The sequence below is a fragment of the Mixophyes fleayi genome, chromosome 11, assembly GCF_038048845.1.
Source record: "Mixophyes fleayi isolate aMixFle1 chromosome 11, aMixFle1.hap1, whole genome shotgun sequence".
Taxonomy (NCBI): domain Eukaryota; kingdom Metazoa; phylum Chordata; class Amphibia; order Anura; family Limnodynastidae; genus Mixophyes; species Mixophyes fleayi.
In genome coordinates, this window is record NC_134412.1 from 17,128,388 (window position 1) to 17,140,457 (window position 12,070).

General features: G+C 46.8%; 1 protein-coding gene across 1 annotated transcript; it reads right to left on the reverse strand.

The window, feature by feature from the left end:
* Positions 1-222: 222 nt before the first annotated feature.
* Positions 223-11,933, reverse strand: PAFAH1B3 (platelet activating factor acetylhydrolase 1b catalytic subunit 3). Its single transcript, XM_075190616.1, has 6 exons — positions 11,780-11,933; positions 5,705-5,791; positions 3,523-3,612; positions 2,234-2,350; positions 1,122-1,244; positions 223-958 (listed from the first exon to the last, which is right to left on the reverse strand). Exons 1-6 carry the CDS (start codon positions 11,834-11,836, stop codon positions 689-691), a joined length of 744 nt encoding a protein of 247 aa, XP_075046717.1. The 5' UTR covers positions 11,837-11,933; the 3' UTR covers positions 223-688.
* Between the last annotated feature and the right edge of the window lie 137 nt (positions 11,934-12,070).

The window sequence follows — 12,070 nt, forward strand, 5'->3', positions numbered from 1 at the left end:
TTGTGGTCAATCCTCAAAAGGCGGTTGGACAAACAAAAACCCACAAATTCTGACAAACTCCAAGCATTGAATAGACAAGAATGGGCGGCCATCAGGTACCCAGAAGGTAATGAAGTCTAAGCCATATTTTGGCAAAATCGTACCAGTTTATAAACAAAACAAACTACAGTACTTTATCTCTGCCTTTTAATTTTTATAGAAACACAACTCACAAACACACGGTTTGAAGTCACAACATGTTTATTAGCCGACGGGCCTTCCTGGGAAAAGAGAATTCCCCTCAGGATCTTGTATCTATGCTCTTAAGAGTTGTATACATTAACTTGGTATATTTATCAGGATAAACAACAAAATGAAAAATATAATATTCTTCACTGAAATATACAAAAAGAAGAAAACGTAACTGTACAAGGGACATAAAAACAAAAAAGGAAATATACTGGTAAACGTTTTGGGGGCCAGTCTGGGAGGAATAGGGGTGGGGGACGTGTGAAGTTGGGGAGACCAGTCCCCCACGAGGAATGATTATACGGTTATTTCTAGAGGTTATTACTACTGTATCACTTCAACCTTTTCTTTGGAGAAATTATTACGCTTCAGGGAACGTATACACCCTGCGTCTCTCTGAGAATTACCGGGCGTTGTCCCAGGGTACTCCCCTAACTCTGGATAACCTATTGCACTGGTTCTATTGCTGGGTGGCCGTTCCCCTCCCCTCCAGGAGCTGGAGGAGTGTTCGGTGCAGAGTCTGGCACACCCGAGAGTATCCCAGCCGGCTTAGGTGCAGGTAATCATACATGTCATGGTGACTGATTGTGCCGTCCGAATGCACAAACCCCGGATCCACGTCCAAGAGCATCGCATTGGGCATGGAGGGCATTCGTTCTGCCAGCATCTCGTTCAGTCTCTTGTTCCGCTCCCGCACAGGGTTCGGGTTCTTCCCTCGGGGTAGCACACCCTGTAAACAGGAGTAAAGCGTCAATAGCAACAAGGGGGGACTGAAGGTAAGAGAAGAAGATCTATTATCTATCACATGAAAGTATTAGGAAATCTAAGATAGTCTCATTAAATAAGACCCATCTGTTAACACATAATGGACCCATCCACCTGGGGATACTCACCAGCACGATGACTTTGGCTTGTGGCTGTCTCTTCTGTAAGCACCGGATAATGGCCTGAATTCCCCCGGCAATCTGCTCAGCCGTGTGTCCCTGGTTGAATGTGCCCACCCAAAGCACGATGATCTGATAAGGTAACATGATTAGGGGGAGAAGAATCGCCCATGTCTATTATATGTACTCATTATGTTATTGAGCCAAACTGCAAGTCATACAGTATATAGATCTGTTAACATACTGCTGTTTATGGTGAAATAAATGGCAAATTTATCTTCTAATAGTCCTATAAATCACTGTATCTAGTGCCCTCAATTAGAAAATTTAAGGGTGGGTAACTATCAAACCTGAAAACTAAAAAAAAGTGTAGGTGTTGCCCAAAGCAACCAATCAGATTCTAGCTATCCATTTCTGGAATGTATTAGATAAATGATAGCTAGAATCTGTTTGGTTGCTATGGGCAACACCTCCCACTTTTCCTTTAGAGAAGGTTTGATAATTAATCCCCCTCAGCCACTGACCAGAGGGGTATCTTAATAAAAAGAATATAATAACATATTTTGCACTGAATTACCTCACTACGTTCAATTATATTTCATTTTGAAAACCAAATTAAATAGATGAAAGCCAAATAAACCCAGGATTGTATGGAGACTAAAAAAAAATGCAGCCTGCATGTTATCATGTTCATGTTATTACACATGTGGGTGCAGCAGGAGTCGGGGCGATGCGATAGGGGGGCTAGCTAAAATACTATGCTGGTCATGTCAGCGGTATAACATATGGGTATTTATAGTCAGACCATTATAAGGTATTATATCATGTTGACTACCAGTGTGCTCTACAATACTAACAGTTACTACTCTGCTTGCAGATTGTTTCTTACAATAAATGTGTACACTCCTATGTTTTAGATCCACTTGTCCAGGTCTTAGTTCTACAAATAGGAGTTAGAGAGATGTATTGAGGATTAGACGCACTGCTAAGTATGCGGATACAAGAAATAAATGTTTAAAAAGTAAAAAAAAAAAAGTATCCATGTATTACTGAGGAATAGTACATAAAAATCTCTATAAAATTTTTCAATGCAGATGCCCCCCCCGTTTAATGATATTTACCTTTGGTTTGACGTGTTCCAGCTCCCCGTCTTCTAGTCTCCATAAGACATGCTGAGTGGCATCACCCAGTCCCCCGAAGTTCAGGGCATGGAGCGGGGAGAAGAGTTCCCTCCAGATCTGATGGGAAAGAGACCAGATAACTATCACACACAGATGCCTGAACTTACATTAATCAGTAACACACCTGTAAGTCCATACAATAGGCAGTGTAGCTTATTTACATTACAAAAATACACTGCTCCCTGGATAAGACTGCATCCAATGCAGCAGCACAGAGAGATAAACCCTTGGGTTCAATACTTGCGCCTGGATACGTACAAGTCAATGAATTAAAGTCAGCTGAGGGTGTAGAAACCCTTTAATAAGAGGTTGAGCTGCATTTCTGCTGGGTTGATAAGAACAGTCCATAGATAACCATGGAATAGCGCCCCTAGTGGTCAAATCATGTATTCTCAAAACAACTTTTGAAAAAAAATGCATCCCTCAGCCCTTATGTATTATTAATATAGCGCCACCATATTTTTCAGCACCTTGCAGAGAATACTGTAACATTCACACGAGTCCCTGCTTCATTGGAGCTTACAGCCTAAAATATCCCACAGGGTAATTCTTTGTCAGATGCCAATTAACCAACCAATTTCTGTACTTTTAATAAAGTCTTGTTATAATAACCACTTATCATTGGCGGGCCGTGGTTCTGTTCCACACCAGCACACTTACGCTACAGACACTAGGACCGAGTTATAACAAAACTAATTAGAAATACTTGTAAGTTTCTGGACTGTTGGAACACGCACCAAACAGATGCCTACAAGCTCCACGTAGCTTCAGAGTTGGATTGAAAAGGGAGGACCCCAGTGTCACGGGGCCGCCTTGCTAATCACTGTGCCACTCCGGTATACAGTTACCAACCAGAGGAAACATGCAGAGATTCCTGTGTATTCTGCTTACAGTGCCAAACGCAAGATTTGCAGAGGGGGATTTCCACACCACGCCGCCAGTGGGCGTGACCAGCATGCATGGGGGCGTGGCTATAATATTAGACAGTGCTTGGCTGCTCTCCAACTCTTCCTATCCCTATAACATACATGGGCAATGCTGCGTGCACTACTGTTAAGTGGATGCAGCTCCTCCTTTTCAAGCAGAGCTGTGTGAATCGGGGGCAGGGTCCAGCCACCTCAACTATACAGTGCCCCAGGCTTGGAGGGGGGTTTTCGGGCACTAGGAAACCCCCCTTGGTTTGCCTATGAGTGCGGTCAGTGTTACTAGTCGTCGTGCCGGACACTTACCTCTAGTTGGTGCAGCAGCTGGACATTGGAATCTCCTATAAACACAACCTCCGGCTCCTTATCTTTGCTGCTAGACACAAAGTGATTGTGCTAAAAGACAAAAGATCAACAACGTCCGTGAATAGGGCCGAGGTCACAACAATATCTCCACTAAAAGTAAAATCAGGGACATTTCTACTTTTGGGTGTCCTTTTAAAAATGGATTCCCCACTGTACCTTTGTAGTAGGGGTCCCTCTTCTGGGACCCCATACCTTGGGGTAGTCCTACAGAAATTGGGCATCCAGGAAAATGCTCAATGGGACCTCCTTTTTGGAGCCTCTATTTCTTCAGGGGATCCCTCAGCCCAAAACAGACCCCGGCCAGGTGCATAAGTTGGGAATTCGTTTTTAAAGTGACATTTTTGACAGTGGAAATGTACTTTAGAATATATCTATAAAAATATATAACCTGAAAAATACATTATGTACCCTCAGACTTCGGCACAGACTAGAGTTAAACCAGTCATCCTCTCTTATATGCTTCCTACTAGTCTTTAAGCTGGGCCCCCTCTACCATGTGTGTCGAGTTGTAAGTTAATTTGTATTTGTAGGACACTTGCTGTAATTTCTTCTCCATTTTACAGCACTAGAGAATATGTCTGACTCTTTTTTAAAAAAGATAATAATAATAATTGGGTAAAGAAAGTAACCAAGTACATTACTGACTTACCAACATCTGGCCATAAATAAATGATAATTATGTCTTTATTCAACATAAGTCTGCTGAAATCACAGGTATGTCCCTTAAGCTGGGTACACACTACACTGTTTTCGTCCAATAATCGGCTCAAACAGCCGACATACGACCGCTCGTTCAAAAGTTGGGTCAGTGTGTGCAGTGACACAATGGTGGAAAGTCTGCCCAAATGGACGATTGTCGCCTCATTTGGTTGGTCGTACCGTTTAATATTTTCGATCCAATCTCGTTTCTGCTGTGTAGTGTGTATAAACTTCCGACCGATCCACAACAGTGAATACGAAATTAAAGTCATTGCTCACGACAACATGGCTGTAAAAAGTCGCTAAAGGGACGTCCGCTCTTCCCTTTATCGTCCTAAACAAGGCTAGTGTGTATGCAGTCCATGGACCGAGCGATCAGACCATCGGTCGTATGTAAAATCGCTCGGCATAAAAAGTTGGTCGAAATTTCTGTAGTGTGTACCCAGCTTTAGTCCTCTGCTTTGAATCTAGACAGATATCTAATCTTTGAATCTATTATAATAACTAACCAAATACTGGGTGTATTAGAGGAGCTTGTTGAAAGGTGGACTACGGCAGCCAATCAGATTCTGTCATTATTTCTGGTGCAGGATAGAAAATGGAAGTGAACATCTGAACGATTGCGATATACAGCGCATCAGTGTAAACAGGATGCACCTGAGCTCAATTTTGAGCTTCATGGCCAAGGCTGTGAATACTGATGTACATGTGATTTCTTAGTTTTTTTATTTGCAATAAATTTGCAAAAATCTCCCAAAAACTTTTTTCACGTTGTCATTATGGGGTATTGTGTGTAGAATTTTGAGGGAAAAAGGGGAATTTATTCCATTTTGGAATAAGGCTGTAACATAACAAAATGTGGAAAAAGTGAAGCGCTGTGAATACTTACCGGATGCCCTGTACAGTAGCATTTATTTTCCTTTGCAGCAGTTTTCATAAATGCCCCCTTATTCTAAACTGCACTAGACAAGGACACTTCGGGGGCTGAATGGGCGCCAAGGGCTACAGCACAGTTCTGTTCATGGCAGCATTTTGCTAAATAAACTCAGTAAAGTTCAAAAACATACATTGAGGGCCTGAGTCATTAAGGAGAGCAAAGCATAATACAAATGGAGTAACTTTGTACCTGGGCAAAACCATGTTGTTTTGCCCAGGGGACAGCATTATAGTTGGGGTAGGGCATGTTCTAGATCAACTTTAAATTTCATTGTAAAAATAAAGCTATCAAGTATTTGTGTGCTACATGAAAAAACAGCCAGTGTTTAACGTATGTGCAAAATAATAAACTAATTTGCACCCCTTGAATTGTAACATGGTTTGTTCCAGAGAACATCAACACTTTTTTTGCGCCTTACTTTCCTTAATGACCAGAGCCCTGAATGTGCAACAATTCCAATATTAAATGAAAGAGAACCTAACTAACCACAGACATCCAGCGCCCGTCTCCGTGCACATCGGGCATTGGTGTAGGAACAGCCGCCGGGTTCTTGTCTCCGTCACACATCTTGTCCTGGAGATTGGAAATACAGAAGGACATTATAGTTACATGTTATAGACAATAAGGCGCACACCACGAGGCGTGATCTCTACTCTGTACACTGGCTGATAAAGGCATAACCTTCTGTTAACATAAATAATTGATACAACACAATCAATGCAGGACATTTCCACAAAACAAGTCTGTCAATCTATCAGTCACTCTATATCTGCTCTGTTAGAGAAGCACCTTCCTTCTAACATAGCAACCTGCTGCAGATGAGAGAGAGCGCGCAGAGTTGCCTCCAGCTATTTCAGGTATTTTATTCAGCTCAGTAAAAGCTCAAAAAATAGATTTACATCCAAAAGTTCAACAAGGTAGTTTGAAGTCTGACAACTTTAAAACCAGCTTTAAATCCTCTAGATGTGACTGGTTGGAGGAGTCTGGGTTCCCACATAAAGCAGACATTGTTAAGCTGGTTGCCCAACACTGATGTAATATCTACTCTTTTACTATATATAAATGTTCCTTTTTACATGAACAAGATGCATTTACAGAATGATTATATATATATATATATATATATATATATATATATATATATAGTGACAATTCTACTATTTATACATTTGTCTTATTATAGGTTATGTATTACGCTATACAACAGTAATGCTAGACAATCAGCCAGAGCAGAAACAAAGGATTAAAGGAATATGATTCTAGTTTGCTGTTTACATTAAAATGAAGCAACTGGTTTCAGAAGTCAAACAACGTACACTGAAGATAATATTTGTACGCTGACATTTTTAATTGGGAAACAGACAGCCCTGATGGTTGTGTGTGTGTGTGTGTCGAAATGATACAGTCATGTCATAACCACGGATCTGTACATACACTTATTAACACGGACTAGCGGACATTGTGGTCCCTCTAATATATCATATACAGTGTAACAGCAGACGATACTCTGTAATATAGTGTATATATAATAGACACTGCACCCCCTGTAATCTTTTATATAAATATCATAGTTCTGCCGGTTTGTCTGTCTGGTTATGCATTCGGCCACCACTGCACCCACTGGGATGAGCCCAGCACGAGGTGGTCCAGTTGGATCCTGGACAGGCGTTAAGGGGTTGGGGTCCTGGAAGGACCTCCCGTTGGTGTACGCTGGGCAGAACTTTGACCCGGGGAGCCTGTTCTGGGCCTTCCACTGGATGGATTTGGATGACATCTTAGCTGCTAGTTATATTTAAAATGTTAACAATTACCCTCATGGATAACTTAACTAGATTTAAACCCAGACAACGCCGGGTACTTCAGCTAGTATAATACAATAGACACTGTACTCTCTGTAATATATTTATAATAGCAGACACTGCACTCCCTATAATATATTATTTATAATAGCAGACACTGCACTCCCTATTATATATTATCTAGAATAGCAGACACTGCACTCCCTATAATATATTATCTAGAATAGCAGACACTGCACTCCCTATTATATATTATCTAGAATAGCAGACACTGCACTCCCTATAATATATTATCTAGAATAGCAGACACTGCACTCCCTATAATATATTATATACACCAATCAGCCACAACATTAAAAGCACCTGTCTAATATTGTGTAGGCCCCCATTGTGCCGCCAAAACATCTCGGACCCATTGAGGCATGGACTCCACAAGACCTCTGAAGGTGTCCTGTGGTATCTGGCACCAATACGTTAGCAGCAGAACATTTAAGTCCTGTAAGTTGTGAGGTGGGGCCTCCATGGCTCGGACTTGTTTCTCCAGCACATCCCACAAATGCTCGATCGGATTGAGATGTGGGGAATTTGGAGGCCAAGTCAACACCTTGATCTCTGTCATGTTTTTAAAGCCATCCCTGAACAATGTTGCAGTGCGGAGTGTGGCACATTATCCTGCTGAAAGAGGCCACTGCCATCAGGGAGTACCGTTGCCATGAAGGGGTGTACTTGGTCTGCAGCAATGTTTAGGTAGGTGGTACGTGTCAAAGTAACATCCCCATGAATGTCAGGATTCAAGGTTTCCCAGCAGAAGATTGCCCAGAGCATCACACTGTCTCCACCAGCTTGTCTTCTTCCCCAGGTAAACAACGCATGCGCACCTGGCCATCCACATGATGTAAAAGAAAACGTGATTCATCAGACCAGACCACCTTCTTCCATTGCTCCATGGTCCAGTTCTGCCGCTCACGTGCCCATTATAAGAATTTTCAGAGGTGGACAGAGGTCAGCATGGGCACTCTGACCGGTCTGTGGCTATGCAGCCCCATACGCAGCAAGCTGCGATGCACTGTGTGTTCTGACACCTTTCTATCAGAGCCAGCATTAACTTTTTCAGCAATCTGTGCTACAGTAGCTCTTCTGTGGGACTGGACAAAAACAGGCTTAGCCTTCGCTCCCCACGCGCATCATTGAGACTTGGGTACCCATAGCCCAGTCACCGGATCACCACCTGTCCTTCCTAGGACCACTTTTGGTAGGTACTAACCACTGCATACCAGGAACATCCCATAAGACCTGCCGTTTTGGTGACGCTCTGACCCAGTCATCTAGCCATCACAATTTGTCCCTTTTCAAAGTTGCTCAGATCCTTCCGCTTGCCCATGTTTCCTACACATTAACAACTGACTGTTCACTTGCTGCCTAATATATCCCACCCCTTGACAGATGTCATTGTAACAAGATAATCAATGTCATTCACCTCACTTGTCAGTGGTTTTAATGTTGTGGCTGATCAGTGTACAATAGCAGCCACTGCACTCCCGGTAATGCGGCATAGGTGCTAGCAGCCACTGCACTCCCTGTAATGCAGCATAGATGCTAGCAGCCACTGCACTCCCTGTAATGCAGCATAGATGCTAGCAGCCACTGCACTCCCTGTAATGCAGCATAGATGCTAGCAGCCACTGCACTCCCTGTAATGCAGCATAGATGCTAGCAGCCACTGCACTCCCTGTAATGCAGCATAGATGCTAGCATCCACTGCACTCCCTGTAATGCAGCATAGATGCTAGCAGCCACTGCACTCCCTGTAATGCAGCATAGATGCTAGCAGCCACTGCACTCCCTGTAATGCAGCATAGGTGCTAGCAGCCACTGCACTCCATAGCAGCCACTGCACTCCCTGTAATGCAGCATAGGTGCTAGCAGCCACTGCACTCCATAGCAGCCACTGCACTCCCTGTAATGCGGCATAGGTGCTAGCAGCCACTGCACTCCCTGTAATGCGGCATAGGTGCTAGCATCCACTGCACTCCCTGTAATGCGGCATAGGTGCTAGCAGCCACTGCACTCCCTGTAATGCGGCATAGGTGCTAGCAGCCACTGCACTCCCTGTAATGCGGCATAGGTGCTAGCAGCCACTGCACTCCCTGTAATGCGGCATAGGTGCTAGCAGCCACTGCACTCCCTGTAATGCGGCATAGGTGCTAGCAGCCACTGCACACCCTGTAATGCGGCATAGATGCTAGCATCCACTGCACTCCCTGTAATGCGGCATAGATGCTAGCATCCACTGCACTCCCTGTAATGCGGCATAGATGCTAGCATCCACTGCACTCCCTGTAATGCGGCATAGATGCTAGCATCCACTGCACTCCCTGTAATGCGGCATAGATGCTAGCAGCCACTGCACTCCCTGTAATGCAGCATAGGTGCTAGCAGCCACTGCACTCCATAGCAGCCACTGCACTCCCTGTAATGTGGCATAGGTGCCAGCAGCCACTGCACTCCCTGTATTGCGGCATAGGTACCAGCAGCCACTGCACTCCATAGCAGCCACTGCACTCCCTGTATTGCGGCGTAGGTGCCAGCAGCCACTGCACTCCCTGTAATGCGGCGTAGGTGCCAGCAGCCACTGCACTCCCTGTAATGCGGCGTAGGTGCCAGCAGCCACTGCACTCCCTGTAATGCGGCGTAGGTGCCAGCAGCCACTGCACTCCCTGTAATGCGGCGTAGGTGCCAGCAGCCACTGCACTCCCTGTAATGCGGCGTAGGTGCCAGCAGCCACTGCACTCCCTGTAATGCGGCGTAGGTGCCAGCAGCCACTGCACTCCCTGTAATGCGGCGTAGGTGCCAGCAGCCACTGCACTCCCTGTAATGCGGCGTAGGTGCCAGCAGCCACTGCACTCCCTGTAATGCGGCGTAGGTGCCAGCAGCCACTGCACTCCCTGTAATGCGGCGTAGGTGCCAGCAGCCACTGCACTCCCTGTAATGCGGCGTAGGTGCCAGCAGCCACTGCACTCCCTGTAATGCGGCGTAGGTGCCAGCAGCCACTGCACTCCCTGTAATGCGGCGTAGGTGCCAGCAGCCACTGCACTCCCTGTAATGCGGCGTAGGTGCCAGCAGCCACTGCACTCCCTGTAATGCGGCGTAGGTGCCAGCAGCCACTGCACTCCCTGTAATGCGGCGTAGGTGCCAGCAGCCACTGCACTCCCTGTAATGCGGCGTAGGTGCCAGCAGCCACTGCACTCCCTGTAATGCGGCGTAGGTGCCAGCAGCCACTGCACTCCCTGTAATGCGGCGTAGGTGCCAGCAGCCACTGCACTCCCTGTAATGCGGCGTAGGTGCCAGCAGCCACTGCACTCCCTGTAATGCGGCGTAGGTGCCAGCAGCCACTGCACTCCCTGTAATGCGGCGTAGGTGCCAGCAGCCACTGCACTCCCTGTAATGCGGCGTAGGTGCCAGCAGCCACTGCACTCCCTGTAATGCGGCGTAGGTGCCAGCAGCCACTGCACTCCCTGTAATGCGGCGTAGGTGCCAGCAGCCACTGCACTCCCTGTAATGCGGCGTAGGTGCCAGCAGCCACTGCACTCCCTGTAATGCGGCGTAGGTGCCAGCAGCCACTGCACTCCCTGTAATGCGGCGTAGGTGCCAGCAGCCACTGCACTCCCTGTAATGCGGCGTAGGTGCCAGCAGCCACTGCACTCCCTGTAATGCGGCGTAGGTGCCAGCAGCCACTGCACTCCCTGTAATGCGGCGTAGGTGCCAGCAGCCACTGCACTCCCTGTAATGCGGCGTAGGTGCCAGCAGCCACTGCACTCCCTGTAATGCGGCGTAGGTGCCAGCAGCCACTGCACTCCCTGTAATGCGGCGTAGGTGCCAGCAGCCACTGCACTCCCTGTAATGCGGCGTAGGTGCCAGCAGCCACTGCACTCCCTGTAATGCGGCGTAGGTGCCAGCAGCCACTGCACTCCCTGTAATGCGGCGTAGGTGCCAGCAGCCACTGCACTCCCTGTAATGCGGCGTAGGTGCCAGCAGCCACTGCACTCCCTGTAATGCGGCGTAGGTGCCAGCAGCCACTGCACTCCCTGTAATGCGGCGTAGGTGCCAGCAGCCACTGCACTCCCTGTAATGCGGCGTAGATGCAAGCAGCCACTGCACTCCCTGTAATGCGGCGTAGATGCAAGCAGCCACTGCACTCCCGGTAATATGGCGTAGATGCAAGCAGCCACTGCACTCCCGGTAATATAGCGTAGATGCAAGCAGCCACTGCACTCCCGGTAATATGGCGTAGATGCAAGCAGCCACTGCACTCCCGGTAATATGGCGTAGATGCAAGCAGCCACTGCACTCCCGGTAATATGGCGTAGATGCAAGCAGCCACTGCACTCCCGGTAATATGGCGTAGATGCTAGCAGCCACTGCACTCCCTGTAATATAGCTTAGATGCAAGCAGCCACTGCACTCCCTGTAATATAGCGTAGATGTAAGCAGCCACTGCACTCCCAGTAATATGGCATAGATGCTAGCAGCCACTGCACTCCCTGTAATATAGCGTAGATGCAAGCAGCCACTGCACGACACTACTATGTAATATAGTGTGTATATATATATATATATATATATATATATATTAGACACTGCCTGCCCTCCCAGTAATATAATATCACAGCAAACACTGCACTCCCTGTAATACATCATATATAACAGCAGACACTGCACTCCCTGTAATACATCACATATAACAGCAGACACTGCACCTCACCTGCTGGTCCCTGTTACACTGTCTCTGTACTGTAGTCCTCCCTGCTGGGCCCACCATCCACCACTGATGGGAGGGGACCTACACTCACAGCTCCCACTGTCCAGGAGCAGACGGAAGGCAAATCCCCCCCTCCTATCGCACTGGATGGATGCGTCCAGGAAGTACCGTTGGAAACCTGGCAGGCACCCATCCCGCCTCCCCTATGTGAAGCTTGGAATGGACCGGCTCACTATGAAAACTGCGAGTCAGGACCAAACCACGATCTTTTTAGAGGATAGATCTGTACCCCCC

What these genes read in the sequence shown, in the direction of transcription:
- PAFAH1B3 (XM_075190616.1), bottom strand. Translation starts at nt 11,836, where the DNA reads ATGGTGGGCCCAGCAGGGAGGACTACAGTACAGAGACAGTGTAACAGG. An exon ending in AGCTGCTGCACCAACTAGAG is followed by an intron (nt 2,351 to 3,522) that starts GTAAGTGTCCGG and finishes CTTTCCCATCAG; the next exon opens with ATCTGGAGGGAACTCTTCTC. An exon ending in AAGCCAAAGTCATCGTGCTG is followed by an intron (nt 959 to 1,121) that starts GTGAGTATCCCC and finishes TCCTGTTTACAG; the next exon opens with GGTGTGCTACCCCGAGGGAA.